General features: G+C 44.1%; 2 protein-coding genes across 5 annotated transcripts in view; one reads left to right on the top strand and one right to left on the bottom strand.

Annotated features, from left to right (window-relative positions):
- Positions 1–604: 604 nt before the first annotated feature.
- On the top strand, positions 605–12,661 carry znf513a (zinc finger protein 513a). 4 transcript variants are annotated; one of them, XM_029114745.2, is made up of 5 exons: positions 605–826; positions 1,626–1,728; positions 4,624–4,761; positions 8,331–9,119; positions 9,540–12,661. In XM_029114745.2, exons 2-5 carry the CDS (start codon positions 1,689–1,691, stop codon positions 10,511–10,513), a joined length of 1,941 nt encoding a protein of 646 aa, XP_028970578.2. In that variant the 5' UTR covers positions 605–826; positions 1,626–1,688; the 3' UTR covers positions 10,514–12,661. The 4 variants fall into 4 exon arrangements, with proteins under 4 accessions (XP_028970578.2, XP_028970577.2, XP_028970579.2 ...); XM_029114744.2 differs by having other exon boundaries at positions 1,575–1,728; XM_029114746.2 differs by lacking the exon at positions 4,624–4,761 and having other exon boundaries at positions 1,575–1,728.
- Positions 12,662–13,837: 1,176 nt separating this feature from the next.
- Positions 13,838–23,234, bottom strand: part of snx17 (sorting nexin 17) — a 28,163-nt gene continuing 18,766 nt past the window's right edge. Inside the window, exons 9-15 of the mRNA XM_010901490.4 lie at positions 22,576–22,668; positions 22,037–22,240; positions 19,741–19,875; positions 19,572–19,649; positions 19,389–19,463; positions 19,220–19,261; positions 13,838–17,388 (exon numbers count right to left, since the gene is read on the bottom strand). Of these exons, the coding sequence (XP_010899792.1) occupies positions 17,269–17,388; positions 19,220–19,261; positions 19,389–19,463; positions 19,572–19,649; positions 19,741–19,875; positions 22,037–22,240; positions 22,576–22,668 (747 nt within the window). The 3' untranslated portion in view covers positions 13,838–17,268. The remainder of the gene's footprint in view (positions 17,389–19,219; positions 19,262–19,388; positions 19,464–19,571; positions 19,650–19,740; positions 19,876–22,036; positions 22,241–22,575; positions 22,669–23,234) is intronic.

Below are 23,234 nucleotides of genomic sequence, written 5' to 3'. Positions count from 1 at the left end.
GTCATGAGCCAATCGGATCACACAGAAATCAAGGCCTGGTCTCCGATTCATAAATATTCCAGCCTCATCAAATGTCACAATAGCCCGTCTCCAGTCAAAAGTGTTAAAAATGATTGTATGATAGTGTTCCACAATTTCCAAACGCTAGCGTAAAAGTCTGAAATCAACCCGATTGTCTAGGCTTTGGCTTAGTCCCAAAAATAAAAGCTAAAAAAATGATTGGGTGACCTTGTTAAATTCTCCAACGTTTAAATGGCCTACTTTGAATAAGAAGGGTAGGCTGATAAAGCAGCTCACGTATATAATGTAGGCTAATTAATAACGTATTCTTCTTTGTATTCATATTTTCTTTGAAAAGATTAGAACAGAATGTAGCCTAATTGTTCTATAAAAAATAAATGCCTTGTCCATTTGCAGAGATCACACAGTGGTGTATTTTGCCTAGGCCCAATTAAGGAATATAATGTGTGTTTTTGGTCACATCATTAAAATAATTTTAAATATAGTTTATATGTGCTGTCAATGTAAACATTTAACATGTCTGAATAGTTAAGATTTGTTTAAACTACAATTACCATGACACATGTCACCGGAAATTGATTTGGGAAGCGGAAATACGTGACCAACAGAAAAGAATGTATACAATGAAAATCTAAAAATCAATTAAGTTATGAAAAACACCATTAATTGCCTTTCTTCGTCGTCGTAGCACATAAAGAAATGGCGGACATCTAGACACGGGAATTTAGCTCTCGTATATGTACAGTTAAATGGAGCGTTGTCGGATGAAAACGCCTACAATCGAGAGATTATGTACTAAATGAAGGTACGTTAGCTTGCATGCTACTAGTTGCTGCTCGGCTATTTTAATAGAACACACTTGCTTTTTCAATAGCGACTAATGTTAATCATAACCTGCACTATCATTATCTAACAATCTCGTTTTAGAATACTCGTTCTAACACCGCTACCGGACAGACATCTATAAATAATGTCCGTACGTTCCTATATTCTTTGTGTAACCTTTTCATGTTTCAGTCAATAGTGAATAGCCTGGTAGCATCGTGCACTGTTGTCGTTGCTAGTAGATACTAGCAGGCTACGCTAGCGAACATAATTACATTAGCAGTTAGCTAGTGGTCTACAAAGGATCATTAAGGGCCGGGAGCTGCCCTAGTTGCAACCACATTCACATAACACCGAACTGACCTTGCTTCATCTTGATGATGGCTAGCTATGTACTGACTGTACCAAACTAACAACCTAGGTTAGGTAACTGGTTAGTTACATCTTATTATAAGTTATTTGAAGCGTGTTGGTTCGCGTGTCACTCTTGGTACCAAGCCAGCTTTTACCTAAAGCAATTATGTTTGAATTGCATCACTGTGTCTTGGTAGCCACATTTGAGTGGCTATCAAGACACAGTCCACATGAACTTAGAAATAATCATATTGTCATGAAGTTTTGTGATATTAATATTATATCATTGCATCGTTAATAACGTATTTAACTGCCACATTAATAAAGTACTGTATGTGCAAATGTAATTTTTATTCTGTCGACACATTTGTTAGTTTGTCACTACTAGTAGAACTCCATGAAAAAAGACGTTTCTTGGATAACAGAATGAGCTGATAGTTCGGGAGGTCTACCAGAAGAGGTTGCAATAGAGAGAGGCAGACTGGAAGATGCCAAGAAGAAAACAGCAGAATCCTCAACCAGTCAAGTGTAAGGGCTCAAACTGTCATTTTCTTTTTAACTGTAGAGGACTGGTATATGTCCCTGATCCCTGCCCGGTATATGTCCCTGATCCCTGCCCGGTATATGTCCCTGATCCCTGCCCGGTATATGTCCCGGATCCCAGCCCGTTAGATGTCCCTGATCCCAGCCCGTTAGATGTCCCTGATCCCAGCCCGTTAGATGTCCGTGATCCCAGCCCGTTAGATGTCCCTGATCCCAGCCCGTTAGATGTCCCTGATCCCAGCCCGTTATATGTCCCGGATCCCAGCCCGTTAGATGTCCCGGATCCCAGCCCGTTAGATGTCCCGGATCCCAGCCCGTTAGATGTCCCGGATCCCAGCCCGTTAGATGTCCCGGATCCCAGCCCGTTAGATGTCCCGGATCCCAGCCCGTTAGATGTCCCGGATCCCAGCCCGTTAGATGTCCCTGATCCCAGCCCGTTAGATGTCCCGGATCCCAGCCCGTTAGATGTCCCGGATCCCAGCCCGTTAGATGTCCCGGATCCCAGCCCGTTAGATGTCTTGATTAAAAATGTAGGAAACTCAGATTAAAAATCTAGGAACAGCATTTGTGTCCAACACAGTTGTAGGGTGTGAACTAATGGAATTAGTTCACACCCTCTTGAGAGGCTTGATCATGCAGTTCAGTGCTTCTCAAATCTTTCCTGGGGACCCAAGACACCTCACCATTTGGTTTTAGTCCTGATGTTTTCTTGTCTATAGGGGTTTGACAGCCACAGATCTAGCACGTGAGTCAGTCAGTCTAGTCCTACAGAACTTCATGTATTTTATTTAACCGACATGGTGACCAGGTGTGTTGAATTTAGTCAATCACGGATAAGCTAAATAGCCATGTTTCCTAGTTGGTACAACATCCTGTCAGCCCTGCAGCGCCACTCCTGCCCAATCTTCAGATCAGACAGAAACACCAACACATACATGGGACCACAACCTTTGCCCACATGGGCATTGAACCTCAGAGAAATCCTCAGAGATGGGATTTGAATGTACCATAGGAACATTTAAGCAGCTGCCTCAGTTCATGTCCTTAGCAGCAGATGGGTTTTTCTCATAAACCCTGACTACTGCCTTATCTGTTCCCTGCCATCAGCCTCTTCATTCAGCAAGATGAATCCACATGTTTAAAGACAAGACAATCACAAGACTTCCCATTGGCTGCATATCCCCTTGATAGTGCACTACGTTTGACCAGGGACCCTTCTCAAGTAGTGCCCTATATTGGGGGCCAGGGCTTCTGGGCAACAGTAGTGCTGTATTTGGGCTGATATTCACTATGTAGAGACAGTCTGTCATGCACCAGAATGTCCTCTAGAGGGCAGCATCCTACTGGCAGGCCATTTAAATGGGATAATGGCTGCATCTTATTGTACACTGCTCAAAAAAGTAAAGGGGACACCTAAATCACACGTCAGGATGAGCAAAATATATTAAAGATAGGAATCTATAATGTAAATTGTGTAATTTGTTGGGTACAAAATGACCCCCATGTGTCTGGCCCCACATGCTGGTATGCACTCCAGACAACATGCTCTTGATGAGACGGTGGATGGTGTCCTGGGGGATCTCCTCCCAGATCTGGATCGGGGCATCAGCGAGCGTCGGATGCACCGATACATATCGTCCCAGAGGTTCTCAATGTGATTTAGGTCTGGGGAACTTGAGGACCAGTCAATGGCATCAATGTCTTTGTCATCCAGGAACTGCCTACACACTCTGGCCACGTGAGGCTGGGCCTTGTCCTGCACCAGGAGGAACACAGGGACCACTGCACCAGCATAAGGTCTGATAATGGGTCTGAGGATTTCATCCCGGTACCTAACAGCAGTCAGGGTACCGTTGGCTAGCACATGGAGTCTGTGCGACCCTCCAAGGATTTGCCTCCCCAGACCATCACAGCCAAACCGGTCATGCTGGATGATGTTGCAGGCTGGATAGTGTTCACCACAGCATCTCCAGACTCTTTCAAGTCTCTTACATGTGCTCAGTGGGAACCTGCTCTCATCTGTGAAGAGAACGGGGCGCCAATGGCGGACCTGCCAATTCTGGTGTTCTCTGGCGAATACCAAATGAGCTGTGTGGTGCTGGGCTGTAGAGGACGTCGGACCCTCATGGAGTAGCCCGCTGGAGGTCATTTTGTAGGGCTCTGGCAGTGGTCCTCCTGTTCCTCCTCACACAAAGGAGCAGATACCAGTCCTACTGCTGGGTTGATGCCCTTCTACGGCCCTGTCCAGCTCGCCTCATGTAATGGTCCGTCTCCTGGTGTCTCCTCCATGCTCTTGAGACTGTACTGGGAGACACAGCAAACCTTTTTGCGATGGCATATGGATGTGCCATCCTAGAGGAGCTGGACTCCCTGTGCAACCTGAATGGGCTGCAGGTTACCGCCTCATGCTACTAGTAGTGACAAGGACACTAGCAAAACACAACTAGATTCGTCAGGAAGGATAAGGAGAGAGCAAATGTCTGTGGCCACCACCTGTATAACCATGCCCTTTTTGGGGGTTGTCTTGCTGTTGCCTCTCCCGTGCACCTGTTGTCACTTTCATTTGCACCAGAACAGGTGACATTGATTCAAAATCACTTCTGCTTCCTAACTGGACCGAATGATGTCCCTGAAGTTTCATTGACTTGGTGTCATACTGTGATGACTGTGTTCTCTTCATTTTTTTGATCAGTGTCGTTCTAGAGATCTGGTCACATTCAACCAACATCTGCAATTATCCAACTGTTTCCTTGAATGTGTGTTTTTATTTTACCTCTTGAACCATCCTCCTCAACTGTATTTTACCTTGTCAAAGTGGAAACATTTTCATTTTCAACCTTGACAATGGAGGCTGGATCTAACTGGTGCTTCCTGTTTCAGTGGATTCTGCAGCTGGTACTTTAACCCTGGGAACTCCTGGAAGCCTGACATTGGAGGCCGATTTCCTTCTGGGACACCACATTGAGTTTGGTGACCACGACCATGACAAAATCCTCGGCCTAGGAGACAAGTACTCTGGTTGGTCCTTCATTTATTAAGGCTTTTTCTGCCAGGCTGAGACACTGAACTAAATAATGTGAGATTGTCAGTAAATATTTTGTAGGAGTCACAAAGTCACAATGGTTCTGAGCTGATTTTGCAAGGCCAGGCGCATTTGTCTTCATTATTGTAGATCTATTTAGCGGTTGTTTAGCAGATTATAAATACGTAGTTCTAAACCTTACATGGCTTTACTGCTATTAACTGAGTTTAAACCTGTTTATCATAAGGACATGTTCTGTCTGTTTTGACCGTGATTTAGCAAAGTGTCTGTTGAAAGGCTTACATGGTGCCATGTAAAAAGAATTCATTGGTATTTTAACTATGAGTATGAGGTGTTTTTTTTTTTAACAGCTCACAATTTACAGAATAGTCATTGTTATGTTGGAGTTGCTCTCAGAGAGTTTTGATTTGTTTTATTGAAGATGGGATGTAAACAGTATTTGCATAAGTGCCTTAGGCTCTTCATTAATCACTGTCTGTCTCAGTGTAGTCTACATGCTTTATTAACAGGACGGCCAGTGTAGTCTACACGCTATATTAACAGGACGGCCAGTGTAGTCTACACGCTATATTAATAGGACGGCCAGTGTAGTCTACACGCTATATTAATAGGACGGCCAGTGTAGTCTACACGCTATATTAATATGAAGTCCAGTGTAGTCTACACGCTATATTAATATGAAGTCCAGTGTAGTCTACACGCTATATTAATATGAAGGCCAGTGTAGTCTACACGCTATATTAATATGAAGGCCAGTGTAGTCTACACGCTATATTAATATGAAGGCCAGTGTAGTCTACACGCTATATTAATATGAAGGCCAGTGTAGTCTACACGCTATATTAATATGAAGGCCAGTGTAGTCTACACGCTATTTTAATAGGACGGCCAGTGTAGTCTACACGCTATTTTAATATGAAGGCCAGTGTAGTCTACACGCTATATTAATAGGACGGCCAGTGTAGTCTACACGCTATATTAATATGAAGGCCAGTGTAGTCTACACGCTTTATTAATATGAAGGCCAGTGTAGTCTACACGCTATATTAATAGGACGGCCAGTGTAGTCTACACGCTATATTAATATGAAGGCCAGTGTAGTCTACACGCTATATTAATAGGACGGCCAGTGTAGTCTACACGCTATATTAATAGGACGGCCAGTGTAGTCTACACGCTATATTAATAGGACGGCCAGTGTAGTCTACACGCTATATTAATAGGACGGCCAGTGTAGTCTACACGCTATATTAATAGGACGGCCAGTGTAGTCTACACGCTATATTAATAGGACGGCCAGTGTAGTCTACACGCTATATTAATAGGACGGCCAGTGTAGTCTACACGCTATATTAATATGAAGGCCAGTGTAGTCTACACGCTATATTAATAGGACGGCCAGTGTAGTCTACACGCTATATTAATAGGACGGCCAGTGTAGTCTACACGCTATATTAATATGAAGGCCAGTGTAGTCTACACGCTTTATTAATAGGACGGCCAGTGTAGTCTACACGCTTTATTAATAGGACGGCCAATGTAGTCTACACGCTATATTAATAGGACGGCCAGTGTAGTCTACACGCTATATTAATATGAAGGCCAGTGTAGTCTACACGCTATATTAATAGGACGACCAGTGTAGTCTACACGCTATATTAATAGGACGGCCAGTGTAGTCTACACGCTATATTAATAGGACGGCCAGTGTAGTCTACACGCTATATTAATAGGACGGCCAGTGTAGTCTACACGCTATATTAATAGGACGGCCAGTGTAGTCTACACGCTATATTAATAGGACGGCCAGTGTAGTCTACACGCTATATTAATATGAAGGCCAGTGTAGTCTACACGCTTTATTAATAGGACGGCCAGTGTAGTCTACACGCTATATTAATAGGACGGCCAGTGTAGTCTACACGCTTTATTAATAGGACGGCCAGTGTAGTCTACACGCTATATTAATAGGACGGCCAGTGTAGTCTACACGCTATATTAATATGAAGGCCAGTGTAGTCTACACGCTATATTAATAGGACGGCCAGTGTAGTCTACACGCTATATTAATATGAAGGCCAGTGTAGTCTACACGCTATATTAATAGGACGGCCAGTGTAGTCTACACGCTATATTAATATGATGGGCAGTGTGTATTGAGTCTACAGCTGAGTGAAGCAGTGCAGACTATCCATCCCTCCCTCTATCTCTCTCTCCCTCCACCCATCCCTCCATCCCTCCCTCCATCCATCCCTCCCTCTATCTCTCTCTCCCTCCACCCATCCCTCCACCCATCCCTCCATCCATCCCTCCCTCCATCCATCCCTCCATCTCTCCCTCCCCCTATGAACTGAAAAACTGCAAAGAAATACATTTTTAAAAAAGTCAGTAACAGCAGTCATTATATAAGGGTCATAAAAAGCCCCAGTACCACCATCATCATCATCATCATCATTGAGAGCATTATTACCCTGGAAGCATTCATCATCATCATCATCTCCTGCAAGCTCCCTACTGCTTGCTGCTCCCCCACTGTCATCATCATCATCATCATCATCTACCCCTCATCATTATCATCATCATCATCATTATCATCATCATTATCATCAGGTCTGGTAATAACACAGCCAGGCAGGGTTTCCATGAGGGGGGTGGGAGGTGGGGCAGATGGGCTCTATAAAAGACCAGCACAGACTCTCTCTCAGCTCACAGTTGATACCTTCAGAGGGGTGGAAAAGGCCAGGACTAACTAAGGAGACAGAGAGGGAGTGACAGAGAGAGAAAAGGAGAGACAGAGAAAAAGGACTTATGTTTTTTGTTACTGCTGTGTTTAGTTTCATGACTGACAAAAAGAGAAGGCTGCCAGAAAGGTGACCAGGGGCTAGACGGACCAGGGGCTAGGCCATTTCCTCTTTCTTTCTGTTGTCAGTGGTACAGCAGTATTCTAACTGAATTTGTCAGCACTGTGAGTATCAAGGGAAACCTTAATAGAGAAGAGAAATAGATCTCAATATAGTCCAGCATTGATGGGGAGAGTTTGGGACTGACATGCTGTCAGAGAAGACTATAAGCAACTGTTTACAGGATCTTTAAACATACTGTTTTACAGGAGGGTTTTTGTGCTTTTATTAATGTTTTATTGATTCCAAATGTTGAGTCAGATCTGTCTTAATGTTCACCCTGTGGATCTCATTGACTCAGGCATCTCTGAGTGTTTACTCTGGGTTTATAGGGTTTGAAGTTTGTGACTGAAGTGAAGGATGTTTCTGTTTGTCTGAGAGCTTGTGTGTCTTTTGTTGGTAGATTCATGTTGGTTTTTCTCATTATTCGAAACAATTTGCCTCAGAATGGGTTTTTGGATTTCTGAAGAGATTTGACTGCTTCTCAAAAATATGTAAATATGCCTTAGTATTTCTGTGTGATCTGTATTGTCTCAGATGTCCCAGGATAGTATCAGATTTTCTGTCTGTATTGACTCCGATTTCATGGTGTTGTTAGGAGAACCCTTGGCTGTGTGGATTCATCGTGGTGTGTTGTCTTTCAGACTCTGTAGCGGCTGAGATTGGCTTCTCTGTGTTTCCTCTGGGTGATGAAGAGGAGGGTTCCGTCTACAGCCGTCTCAGTATGGAGAGTGACACAGATGACCATGTCTCTCGCTCAGCCACCGACCCACGCCACCAGGAGGACGAAGCTCCAGCCCGACCTGACCGCGAGGCGCCTTTTCCCCCCTACCTGTCCTGCCGGGGCTGTGGACTAGACCTGGTGGGGCCCTACTGCTACCGCTGCTGCAAAGGGGGGGGCTCCCAATTCCACGCCGCGTTTGGCGGCTTCCGCGCCCACGCCGGCCCACGCTCCAGGGACGATGGGGAGGACCAAAGGCTGGGCGGGACGGACGGCGGAGACGATACCTTGGCCACGGGCGACGACGGCCCGTCCTCCAAGCTCCACTCGTGCCAGCTGTGTGGGTTTTCGTCGCGCTACGCCAACCACGTGAAGCGCCACATGAAGACGCACAACGGGGAGAAGCCGTACCACTGCCCTCTGTGCAGCTACGCCTCGGCTCAGCTGGTCAACCTGCAGAGGCATCTCAGGATCCACACCGGGGAAAAACCATACAAGTGTGACCGCTGCTCCTTTGCCTGCAGTTCCCTGGGGAACCTGAAGAGGCACCAGAGGATGCATGTGGTCGGGCAGCAGGGACAGGGGGCGGGACAGGAAGTGGGACAGGAAGCGGTCAGACATGTTACTGGAGCTCCTATTGGTCCTGCTGCCAGTGGGCCCCCTGCTATTAGTCAGAAGCGGAACAGGGAGGAGCCCAGTGCTTCGGGGGATGGTAAGTCATTTGTTCCCAGTTCATTTGCGTATTGAACGCTTAATCAGAACTGACCTTTCTTTCTTTTATTGTGATGCTGTAAATGTTGTGATGATAATGTGTTGATAATTATCTGGACCCTGATGGATGCTGAGGTTTTATTGGATTATAGTGTTTTTTATGTTGTCATGTAGATGACCAGGTGATGTTAATGGTGATTGTTTTTTAACGGTGGACTGTGGATGTTGATAATGAGTCCGATAATGAAACATTACACTCTGGGTCTCTTTTGTTTTAAGCTTTTGCTCTTTATGGTGTTTCAATATAGTTTGTTTTTATGATGAAGCAAAATACAAATCTCCACACTGCAATAGATTTCTAATCAAATTCATTTCAACTGAATCTGCTAAATGGATTGTTTTCTCCCACTTGTGTTTCCAGAAGCCATAAGCCCTGAGCCAACCCTTCACATGGGCCCCCACAACAGGGACTACCTGCCATGCTTCAGTGGGCCAAGGCTGACCCCACCTCCACCCCTAGACCACCAGCCTCTTCTGGAGGCCCCTGGCTGTGTGCCTGGACCTGGGGCCCGGGCCGTGGCTGGGTCTATGACCGGGACCAGGGGCAGGGCTGGGGGCAGGGCTGGGGGCGGGGCTGGGGGCGGGGCTGGGACCACAAGCGTGAAGTCAGAGGACTCCCACATAGACGCCCTCCCCCCTCTCCTCTTCCCCTTCAGCTGTCGACTCTGCGGAGTCCCCCTGGAGGACGAGGACGGCTCCACCGCCCAGATCTGTGCCAAGTGCACCCTGGACATGCTTACCAAGGAGTCCTCGGGACCCAACAGCCCCGGGGAGCGCGGCGACAAGGTGTACACCTGCAGCGCCTGCCCCTTCCTGACCCACTACCCCAACCACCTGGCCAGGCACATGAAGACCCACAGCGGGGAGAAACCCTACAAGTGCCCGCAGTGCGACTATGCCTCAGCCCACTTCGACAACCTGAAGCGCCACCACAGAGTCCACACGGGCGAGAAGCCCTACAAGTGCCACCTTTGTGACTACGCCTGCGGGAACCTGGCCAACCTGAAGCGCCACCAGCGGGTGCATTCGGGCGCCAAGCCCTTCCAGTGTGCCGCCTGTAGCTACAGCTGCAACCAGAGTATGAACCTGAAAAGGCACATGCTGAGACACACTGGGGAGAAGCCGTACAAGTGCCAGGACTGTGGCTATACCACGGGACACTGGGACAACTACAAACGGCACCAGAAGAAACACGGCCTCGCCGCCGACAACTGGGTCAAAGTGCAGATGCCCAACACCCACGAGGAAGAGGTGGATGAAGAGGAGGAGGACGAGGAGGGAGAAGTGGTGGGACAGGGGGAAAAGGGGGAGGTGGGGAGGCAGTATATGACTTGATGGGGGAGGGGAGAGCTGGGCCACATCTTGCATTAACATAAATAAGATTGTACAAAAAGACTTCTCAGTCCACTTTTCTTTTAGATGTAAGATCTTCGGCGGCTGCTATGCAGAGTCATGCACAAATGTAGAACCTGATGATTCTAGAACCTAGCCTAATGATTTAGAAATGTTTTGATGCCTTTGGACAGTGTAGAGAGGTTTGAGATCTGTATCCTCTTTTTGTCTCTGTGACCAATGGATTCTACTTCAATACCCCCCCCCCCCCCCAACACACACACACACTGAAGGACTAGCGGTGCTTATGGGCATTTGAATAAACTTTAGAAACATACACCATGAAACTTGGCCTACATTGCTGTATCTTAAGTTTCACATTATGCCTTTATAAAACCACTATTTCTACCATCAGCTTTACTCCCAACATTCTATCCGTACGTCATCTTCCATAGTTTCAGCCTATCCCCTTCCTCTGCTGTCCTATCAACCCCTTAACCCACTAAATAACTGGGTCGTTTTTAGCAGGACACAATCTTCTGGAACGTTCAGGCAGAAATTTGCTATTTAGAAGTATTCCTCTCTGACATGGAGAGGAATCATGTGTGCTCTACTTCTAACACAATGTGCAATATTCTGACCCTGCCCCCTTGGAGAAGTAGCTGAATGAATGTGTCCGGGTGAATGTGAGGACTTCACTTGGTCCCTGATATGTTGGTGCTTGTGGAATCTGTTCACAGGCCCATACCACAGATCAGGATCAAGGATGAATCAGTTGGCTAGCTAACCTGTCGCAGCAACTTGTGAGAAATGAAGATGATGGCATGTCCTCCTCCTCGCCCTCCTGGCCATTTGCTTTTCTGATTTCTTCAACAGAGCACCTCCAAACAGGAAGTTAGTCAGATCAGCACATCAGGATACAATCACTTGATTGAAACCCTTGGTTTGCTTTTCAGCCAGCGACCCACCTGGAGGCACTGGAACATGGTGAGGCAAGGAAATCTGTTATGGCCATTTCACCACTCGCAGTGTTGCCCTGTGGATCTCCAGATTCTGACAGTCAAATGGACGCTACTTCAGGATGCAAGCTGCAACTTTTGCCCACTGATTGTAAAAATGCTGTTGTCAATACAAAATGGGTCCCCAAAAATGGTTTACTATGTAATGTATGTGCCCATGTGACCCCCTCATCGAAAATCCTTCCCTTTCCAAATCAAAATGACATGGCTGAAGTCCCAGGGTGGATCCAGGCAGGTTTTCTGGGTAATCCCGGCTCTGATCCTGTTCCGTGAGGTATCCCAGTGGCTTGTTTGTGAACCGTGTTGCTATGGAAACGTTTGCTGTGTTCGTATCAACTGTGAAGTTAGCCCATTGTTGTGTCTTTATGTTTGGTTTCTACTTGAAGAAGCAAAGCGCCTTCCTCAGTGGCCCCCTACGCCCCATAGATCCTGGTATACACTAGTGCATGGCGCAGGGAATAGGGGGCCATTTGATATGAAGTCCAGGATGACACGTAGTCTAGTAGCGCATGGTCAGAGAAGTGTCAACTGAATATAGAGGGTTTATTTTTTTAACGTGACTCCGTATTTCCTCATTAGAAGTGCAGATTTATAATAATATATATATAGAAATGTTTTGAAGAATGTGATGTTTAAGTGACAGTTTGTTCTACAGGAGAGAAACAAGGGATCGATGAACTTTGCATTTCATGTTTTTAAATGAATTATTACAACTTATATATGCAGTTACAACATATCAGGTCACATATAGTAAATGATGGTGCATTGTTTGAAACACGCTCATTAGCCTAGCTGAGGGTGCCCCTAATGTCTTGGTAGAGAAAGGCTCCACAGTATGTCAGGTTGATGTGTGTTACATTTAATTTCAGACTATGCGGGACTGAAACTGGAATTAAAAGTCCAAAATCTAAAATAAGAAATATGGAATTGCAGTTTAAATGTAAATGGAATGTATCCCAGATCTTCGTTGTCCTGCTGTGTTTTAGGGGAAAGAGACTTGTCTGGAGTGTAAATGTTGGGAGGTGAGTGGCGCTGCAGACTTTGTCCGGCCCGACCTGCTGACCCTGAGTGTATTCTGATGCAGAGGTTTCATAATTGCCTTAAGTATTTTAAATAAAGACATGGAATTCTTTGTGTTCTCAGTGTGAGATTAGACTGCTCTTGTAATTTCTTTGTTTCTTTCATGTTGGCTTGGTTTTAGTTTTTTATATGCTTTGTATCTTTAAATTCAACTTTGTCCCTGAACAATACACCCACTTTGTAAGGGGATGTTTCTATATAATGTGGAGGATTTAAGATCAGCCCAATGATATTTATGAGTTTGTCGTTTGACCAATTTTTCAATTAGCTCTGCTTAGCATGTAGCCTGATCAGTAAGCATAGCAACAATTGCTTAGAAGCAAACATGCCTCCTTCAATGTTTTAACCTTAGCCATCTTTACCCTGACCGTGTACAGTTGAAATGTCAAGCTACCTGAGGACATTCCGGGAATTCTGAATTTATTCAACCATCTTTCTGGAATCCCCCGTGAGAACTCAAACCATGTGACGCGAACAGAAGTTCCTGATTCTTGACATGAGGGCATCATTGTCCCACACACTCTACCGCACCTTCACTAATGTCTACCTCAAACTAATGTGAACCCCACGCTAATGTCTACCTCAAACTAATGTGAACCCCACGCTAATGTCTACCTCAAACTAATGTGAACCCCACGCTAATGTCTACCTCAAACTAATGTGAACCCCAAGTTAATGTCTACCTCAAACTAATGTGAACCCCACGCTAATGTCAACCTCAAACTAATGTGAACCCCACGTTAATGTCTACCTCAAACTAATGTGAACCCCACGCTAATGTCTACCTCAAACTAATGTGAACCTACGTTAATGTCTACCTCAAACTAATGTGAACCCCACGCTAATGTCAACCTCAAACTAATGTGAACCCCACGTTAATGTCTACCTCAAACTAATGTGAACCCCACGCTAATGTCTACCTCAAACTAATGTGAACCCCACGCTAATGTCTACCTCAAACTAATGTGAACCCCACGCTAATGTCAACCTCAAACTAATGTGAACCCCACGTTAATGTCTACCTCAAACTAATGTGAACCCCACGCTAATGTCTACCTCAAACTAATGTGAACCCCACGCTAATGTCTACCTCAAACTAATGTGAACCCCACATTTTCTAACCCACACCACACTAATGTCCAAATTCCCCTTCACTGTCTACCTCAAACTAATGTGAACCCCAACTTGTTTTAAATTCGAGTCTAATAAGAAACAAACTCTGTTGTCATTATTTGGCACCTATTCAATTTATTGAAATCCAGGACTTTGTAGCTCTCATCCATGGGTTCTTTAACAATGTAAGACAGCCATGACAAACAGCACACTCATCCTGATCAGCTATAGGCTGCATTTACATGGGCACACCCATTCTGATCACATCAGAATTTCTCATACGATCCTTTTTCAGTACGGGTTGTGTTTCCATAAATTGGTGTTTTGACAGAATCAGAATCGGCTGCCTTTGTAAACGTTGTCATGCCTTTGACAGACTTTACAAACCATCCAGATGATTTTATTTCTAGATTCAATCTGAAACTCAGCAGATCCATGCTGGAGCACAATTAAAACACAAGCAATGTTCACGTTTGGCTTAATACAAATGACCAATGGTGCTATAAACGCTTCATGAAACACTAATGTTCCACCCTTCAGATTGAATCCAGCTCCTAAATACGTATAATTGAAAACATATTAGCTGCATCCCAAAGGCACCCCCATTCACTAAATAGGGCACCACTTCTGACTGCAGACCCATTGATCCTGGTCTAAAGTAGTGCACTACATAGGGAACAGGGTGATAAGGATTCAACCTTGAGAACATCACAGATTAACAACGTCTCTATAGAACAGCCATGTGTTCTAGAACAGCCATGTGTTCTAGAACAGCCATGTGTTCTAGCTGTCAGCACAGTCAATGGGTCTGCATTCATTTACCTGACATCAGGGAACACTTGATCAGAACAGCCTTCTCTTAGCCTGGCAAGTCAGTACAAAACAGGTGTGGAACCACCAGGCTAAACCACCAGGCCCTCAAGTGTCCTCTATGTCAACTTGCACTAGTATTCAAGCAAGTTGCTGGTTATGTGTTGTTCATCATTGCCTGGAAAATACCTGGAATAAAAGTTACATTGAACCTGGCAAATAGCAATGATTTGAGCTTTAAATGCTTGGAATGACATATTTAACAAAATGTTGGAAATCAAAAATGTCTATAAAGAAGTTCATCTCTGTTTTCTGAAAGAGGAAAGGTTAAACATGCTGGTTTTCCACTGAGCACCTTGTCACCACAATTTTCTGATCTTGAGATGATTGCCATATTGTTTATTTCCAAGTATGAAATGGAATTAACTGAATGAACCCACATAAATGTTCCACAGATGTTTTTGTTCGCAAAATAACACAATCAATAATACAAATTAGACATGGAATTTGTAAACACTTAGCATTCTAACAACAATTTCCCTAAAAAAAACACATCTGTAAACAATAATAAATGTTAGTTTTTCATCTAATCATCTTATACAGCTTAGATTACATTTGATCTATTTGTGATTACAGTCTATTGACGATACAGATATTAGTAAACATTTAAGAATACTTTCTTAATTGCATATATAAAAAGTGACTTTATACCAATGATTTTTTTATGTTTCTTTTGTGCAAAATGCATTAGTAAACTATAATTTTGGCATTTATGAGAAGCCTTGACAAAACAGAAGGCTGAAAAAAGAAGAAAAAAATCTATATGGATTTTGAGAACTGCTTGGAAATAATTCTACATCCCAGACGACAACAGTCAAACATGGTGACGTTGGGGATGCAGCCCTCAATGTGTTCATGCTCCACTTAATGAATATCCATCTGTATCTGTAAGGCTACAAAGGCAGCACGATTATGATCCCCCAATAACTGTCCTTTAGACCAATCAGATCAGGAAAAACAACTGATGTGATTGGTCAAAAGATCAATTAGTGACATTGTCAGAAGTGAGATGCTTACTTAAACGCATTACTGTGCAAAACTATAGATTCAGGAAGTGCAAGCAGTTGAGCCAACTCAGTTGAACACTACAGATCCTGAAAGACGAGCTCCCATTGGCTGAGGCTCAGACAGACTTGGTTTTTGACTAACGGCAACCTAATGCTGGATTTGTTCAGAGTTCCGACAAAGTCACAAGAAACACTTTAAGGCGTAAGATTATAATTTGATTATGATAGGATCTTCCTGGCTGAATCAACCACCACAATTCCTCTGTGAAGTCATCCACCGATACGAGTTGGCTGACAAAAAACCCTCAGTGTAACATTCACAATGAGAGACGATTCAATTCTCAGCTACTGCAATTAGTCGGTCTCCCTTCAAATGCGCAGGGGGGTAAAATACCCAAAGAAGTTATTGATGTTTTGTTGTTGGCACATTGGGAACATTTTGGCATTCTGTGTATGGGTCATTGACCTGGACAGCAGCTGGGAATGACCCAGGAAGACAACAGACAGAGCCATGTCCTCTCATGTCAAATTGGGCCCCACATCACTGGCGTCAGAGCTGCTCTAACATCGCTCTGGTCTACAGGACCGCCAGTATAGGACAGTAACCCATATGGAAAGCAAGAACAGGCACCCTTGTTACAAAATCAATTAACTGGTTTGCACCTTGAATTTCAGATGGGATGGGTTAACAGGCTACAGAAAAAGACAAAAGGAGACTGTGAATGGCACTGTTACGGAAATGTACTGTCCCACAAACATCTACAAAGAAGGAATGCCTGGGAGTTCCAGGAAAAGACTGCTAAATGGACAATGCCATGGTGATGCAGCACTACACATCCATTGACCTTCCATGTCTAGTGATGTTAAAGGATCTTAACTGACAATAGCCATGCCTGGCCTGTCTCAATATCACTTGACATCAACCAAGAACATCAACAACAGGAGTTAAACAGGGCAGTTTTAGGGCTCAATTCAATCTAACCTGCGTTGGAGCATTGGGGCTGTTGTTCCATTGCTGACTTGCAGACTGGTCTTAGTAATTGTATCCAAAAGACGCGGCGTAACAGGTCTGAATGAATCCCAGCCTTAACAAAACTAAAACACAGACGCTACATAGTCTTAATAGAACCTTATATAACGCAAGACCTTCCACCAGGTTACCAGGGGCTCCATTCAGAAGTCCTGTACTATTTAGGGGACAGAGTCAGCTTGGTAAACCAGAGGTAAAATTCCTCTTTTACTTGTTGGGGATTGTTGTTGATCATTGTGATTTTCGTTTCCTCTCTCTGCTACACCCCTCCCTTCTATTACTTCAACCCCTGGTTATGCTTACATGATTACATTAATCGCCAAATTTGTGGCTGTGGGTTCTAGCTCACTGTCCCTGTTTAAGCACTGCCTGTACTCAATCTAGATTTCTTCAAAAAGTTAAAAGACTAAAATCCCAAAACAGGAACTACTGCTGCTGCTCGTAATCCCATTATTCAGTGTCCTTGACAGATTCTTGCCGCATAATCTGTCCGTGAGAGATCAGGAATCGGCTTTATGAGAAGGATGAGAACAGAAGGCGGGCAGCAGACATGCTGGAGGGGCTACAATCTTGCAGAATCGGACAACCAACTCGTCTCTTTCTGCTTGGCTCAGCTCGGCGTGGAATCTTTCTGTGGAATTACAGGTCATCGTCCCCGATCCCCTCAAAGGCGTAGTTGCCATGAAAATCACTTCCGCTGATGTCGTTGGCTGAGTTGGAGGCAGTGATTCCTCTGAGAGAGACAGAACTCAGCTTGGTCTGAAGGGGGTTGCGGGACGGTGGCGTGTGGACAGAGAAAGGATGGAAAGAGAGATGGTGAGACACGAGAACCTATCCACCCCTGAACTCCATATGTACACCCCACCCCAAAAGTCTACACACTGACACCTAGTCATCTAAAGCAGAAACACTGACACCTAAGTCATCTAAAGCAGAAACACTGACACCTAAGTCATCTAAAGCAGAAACACTGACACCTAAGTCATCTAAAGCAGAAACACTGACACCTAAGTCATCTAAAGCAGAAACACTGACACCTAAGTCATCTAAAGCAGAAACACTGACACCTAAGTCATCTAAAGCAGAAACACTGACACCTAGTCATCTAAAGCAGAAACACTGACACCTAAGTCATCTAAAGCAGAAACACTGACACCTAAGTCATCTAAAGCAGAAACACTGACACCTAGTCATCTAAAGCAGAAACACTGACACCTAAGTCATCTAAAGCAGAAACACTGACACCTAAGTCATCTAAAGCAGAAACACTGACACCTAAGTCATCTAAAGCAGAAACACTGACACCTAAGTCATCTAAAGCAGAAACACTGACACCTAAGTCATCTAAAGCAGAAACACTGACACCTAAGTCATCTAAAGCAGAAACACTGACACCTAAGTCATCTAAAGCAGAAACACTGACACCTAAGTCATCTAAAGCAGAAACACTGACACCTAAGTCATCTAAAGCAGAAACACTGACACCTAAGTCATCTAAAGCAGAAACACTGACACCTAAGTCATCTAAAGCAGAAACACTGACACCTAAGTCATCTAAAGCAGAAACACTGACACCTAAGTCATCTAAAGCAGAAACACTGACACCTAAGTCATCTAAAGCAGAAACACTGACACCTAAGTCATCTAAAGCAGAAACACTGACACCTAAGTCATCTAAAGCAGAAACACTGACACCTAAGTCATCTAAAGCAGAAACACTGACACCTAAGTCATCTAAAGCAGAAACACTGACACCTAGTCATCTAAAGCAGAAACACTGACACCTAAGTCATCTAAAGCAGAAACACTGACACCTAAGTCATCTAAAGCAGAAACACTGACACCTAGTCATCTAAAGCAGAAACACTGACACCTAAGTCATCTAAAGCAGAAACACTGACACCTAAGTCATCTAAAGCAGAAACACTGACACCTAAGTCATCTAAAGCAGAAACACTGACACCTAAGTCATCTAAAGCAGAAACACTGACACCTAAGTCATCTAAAGCAGAAACACTGACACCTAAGTCATCTAAAGCAGAAACACTGACACCTAAGTCATCTAAAGCAGAAACACTGACACCTAAGTCATCTAAAGCAGAAACACTGACACCTAAGTCATCTAAAGCAGAAACACTGACACCTAAGTCATCTAAAGCAGAAACACTGACACCTAAGTCATCTAAAGCAGAAACACTGACACCTAAGTCATCTAAAGCAGAAACACTGACACCTAAGTCATCTAAAGCAGAAACACTGACACCTAAGTCATCTAAAGCAGAAACACTGACACCTAAGTCATCTAAAGCAGAAACACTGACACCTAGTCATCTAAAGCAGAAACACTGACACCTAAGTCATCTAAAGCAGAAACACTGACACCTAGTCATCTAAAGCAGAAACACTGACACCTAGGTCATCTAAAGCAGAAACACTGACACCTAGTCATCTAAAGCAGAAACACTGACACCTAGTCATCTAAAGCAGAAACACTGACACCTAAGTCATCTAAAGCAGAAACACTGACACTATCAATTAATTACTATTCTATGTAATGTTATATGTCCTAAAATATCAGACCGTTACTCACTGAGAGTTTGACAACCTGTTCTCGGTTTGAATCTGGGGAGTCCTATAAGGAGAAGAGGTCAAACAAGGTCAGACAATTACAACCATTAAAATGTCTGTTTTCTACTCCAGTCATCATCATCATCATCATCATCATCTATGCATTCTATCCCAACAGTTCCTGTTCTCACCAATATAGGGGGAGATTTCACAGCTTGCTGACTGTCCGAGCGGTGAAGGGAACCGTTGTGGCGTTTCCTCAGCATCTGAACACACAGACAGTAAGTCATCACCATAGAGACAAAGAAACAATGCAACACACACACACACACACACACACACACACATACACACACACACACACACACACACACCTTTGTGATGCTGCCACCTGACTTCTTCACCATCAGTTCATCGACCATAGACTGGAGACAGATGCTCATCATGATGGCCTAAAAAACACAAACGACGCAAATGTTAAAAAGGAGACGAACACCTCAAACTCCTTTCCACTCTGTGACCCCTGTTGACCTGCCCTCTGACCTGGGGGCTAGTGATGGTGACCCACTGCAGGCGGTTTTTGCTCATCAGGTACTCGAAGGCCAGCTCCAGCTTCACATCACACTTGGCAGAGGAGCCGGGAGCAGGTCCGGCCGTGCCATTCACCACTGGGACTTGCTGGGGGTGAAGGTGTTGAGGGTCAATACAGTAGGCATCATTTCATCATACTCTTCATCATCACTTCAACTCAAGCAGTTCATACACACATCCCTCCTGTGGTCTCAGGACCACATCCTTCCTGGTTGAAATGACACGTCTAACATGGTCTCAGGACCACATCCTTCCTGGTCGAAATGAAAAGTCACTTCCCTCATTAGGAAATCTCTAATCATGAGGGCCACTCTTCAGATAAGTATGTTTCTTCTGTCTTTCCATCAACACTAATCAACCCCAGTGTTGATTGGGTGTATGTGGCAAATCTCCAGTTTAGGACCAGCCTGCTTTTATTTCCTCATCTACCAAGCTGGAACAACTAGCTACTGCTCTAGGATTAGATAAACAACAAGCTACTGCTCTAGGATTAGATAAACAACAAGCTACTGCTCTAGGATTAGATAAACAACAAGCTACTGCTCTAGGATTAGATAACCAACAAGCTACTGCTCTAGGATTAGATAACCAACAAGCTACTGCTCTAGGATTAGATAACCAACAAGCTACTGCTCTAGGATTAGATAACCAACAAGCTACTGCTCTAGGATTAGATAACCAACAAGCTACTGCTCTAGGATTAGATAACCAACAAGCTACTGCTCTAGGATTAGATAACCAACAAGCTACTGCTCTAGGATTAGATAACCAACAAGCTACTGCTCTAGGATTAGATAACCAACAAGCTACTGCTCTAGGATTAGATAAACGATGGTGAGCGGTTATGTGTTAGGGTTCCTGAGGAAGATGTAGAGCTCGGAGAGAATGGAGGATGGGGTAGGAGAGAGTGCTGACATTCAAAAATGTGGTCTATATTTAGATTCTAATTTAATGACTAAACCTATTCTCTTTGCAAAACGTCCCTCTATAAAACAGACCTTTGATCACATCAACTAATGAAGCAGTGTTCACATGGTCTAACAGTAATGTGGAATGAGCAGGGTTCTAGCTAGGGTTTAGGTCAGGGTTCTAGCTAGGGTTTAGGTCAGGGTTCTAGCTAGGGTTTAGGTCAGGGTTCTAGCTAGGGTTTAGGTCAGGGTTCTAGCTAGGGTTTAGGTCAGGGTTCTAGCTAGGGTTTAGGTCAGGGTTCTAGCTAGGGTTTAGGTCAGGGTTCTAGCTAGGGTTTAGGTCAGGGTTCTAGCTAGGGTTTAGGTCAGGGTTATAGCTAGGGTTTAGGGTCAGGGTTATAGCTAGGGTTTAGGGTCAGGGTTATAGCTAGGGTTTAGGGTCAGGGTTATAGCTAGGGTTTAGGTCAGGGTTATAGCTAGGGTTTAGGGTCAGGGTTATAGCTAGGGTTTAGGGTCAGGGTTATAGCTAGGGTTTAGGGTCAGGGTTATAGCTAGGGTTTAGGTCAGGGTTATAGCTAGGGTTTAGGGTCAGGGTTATAGCTAGGGTTTAGGTCAGGGTTATAGCTAGGGTTTAGGTCAGGGTTATAGCTAGGGTTTAGGTCAGGGTTATAGCTAGGGTTTAGGGTCAGGGTTATAGCTAGGGTTTAGGGTCAGGGTTATAGCTAGGGTTTAGGGTCAGGGTTATAGCTAGGGTTTAGGGTCAGGGTTATAGCTAGGGTTTAGGGTCAGGGTTATAGCTAGGGTTTAGGTCAGGGTTATAGCTAGGGTTTAGGTCAGGGTTATAGCTAGGGTTTAGGTCAGGGTTATAGCTAGGGTTTAGGTCAGGGTTATAGCTAGGGTTTAGGGTCAGGGTTATAGCTAGGGTTTAGGGTCAGGGTTATAGCTAGGGTTTAGGTCAGGGTTATAGCTAGGGTTTAGGTCAGGGTTATAGCTAGGGTTTAGGTCAGGGTTATAGCTAGGGTTTAGGTCAGGGTTATAGCTAGGGTTTAGGGTCAGGGTTATAGCTAGGGTTTAGGGTCAGGGTTATAGCTAGGGTTTAGGGTCAGGGTTATAGCTAGGGTTTAGGGTCAGGGTTATAGCTAGGGTCTAGGGTTAGGATGCCTCCTGAATACCAGTGCAGAATGGGTTACAATCCTGCCCACAACACTTTCAACTACAGTCCTTTATAAACGACTCCTTTATAACTGACTACTGTCTAATCAAGCAGACACATTCAGATGAGTGGAATACAGTAAATTACAGTAGAACACAACCACTGCATTTTGGGGTGATCTACTTACAGAGGAGGTGACCCTCCAGCACCTCATCCGTGTGACCTTGAAGCTCCCCTCCTTCATCTGCTCGTTGGGCAGTTTGACATGGAAGTTCAGCTCGTTGTTGCCCGCGGAGACAATCACATGACAGCCCTTCTCCGGGAAGTCCGTGATACACGGGTCAAACTTGATGTAGCCGAAGTACTTCAGGGTCTGGCCGAGTCTGATCAACTGGACAGAGGAGACAGTCCCAGATTTGAGGGCTTTTGACCACATGGCTTCCAATGTGCCCTTTTAAACCTCCACTGTTTTAACATTCCCATTCAGTTTGCCTTTATATCAAGTCCCCTGTGGAACTATGATGATTTAATAAAAGCAAAAAAGTTAAAATATTAACCAACTCAATGAACAGGAGACTGAGAGATAGGTAGAAATGATTAACCACTGGAAAAGTTTCTGAGAATACAAAGCTGAAATGAAAAAACATTCCTTGTTTATTATGAGCTCAAGACTGAATCCACCAGGACGGTAGAAACATTTGGTAGGAAGATGAGAGATGTTCTTACTTCTTTCTTGGATCCTTTCTCCTGCAGTGATTTCAGTTGTCTGTGTTGGTCTTTGTTGACAAGTATCCAGCCTCTCTCTATGTCTGACACCGTCTACAAAGAGGAGGAGACCAGGACAGATTCATCTCTGCTCTTTATTTCACTAAATATGGAATGTAAAGTCAAATATAGCCTATTTTAAAACCTTGAAAAGTTAGTATATAATTATTGCTACAGTATAATGTAGGTATTTTACATATTATTGAATCAGCTTCATGTCTGTAAAATACTTAGTCAACTTAAAATTGAGGCAGTGATGTATTTTAAACAGGTTTGATTACATACAGTAAATGAATCCGTTAGCAGAGGGCATCCTACATTGTTTACTTTTATTTCCTCTAAGTGGTTTGAGACACAGTTTTACAGACCAGGTACAAAGTCATGAATGCCAGGCTCTAATATAAAAAAGTTTAATTGAATGTAGGCCTGTGCTGAACACCTCATGAAGGCTGCATCTCTTAAATACCGTGGTATTTCTATATGAAAATGTGATTTGCGCCATTGGTTTAGTTTGCAGGGCTCTATTATGGGCCAAAATGATGTGCAAACAGACAAAATAAGCTCTTGTCTGAAAATGTAGCAGTGTTTACAGCCTCAGTGTTCACTGTGTTTCTGGAAGT

The sequence above is a fragment of the Esox lucius genome, chromosome 18 (genome assembly GCF_011004845.1).
Source record: "Esox lucius isolate fEsoLuc1 chromosome 18, fEsoLuc1.pri, whole genome shotgun sequence".
Lineage (NCBI taxonomy): Eukaryota > Metazoa > Chordata > Actinopteri > Esociformes > Esocidae > Esox > Esox lucius.
This window is presented reverse-complemented; position numbering and strand designations above follow the sequence as displayed.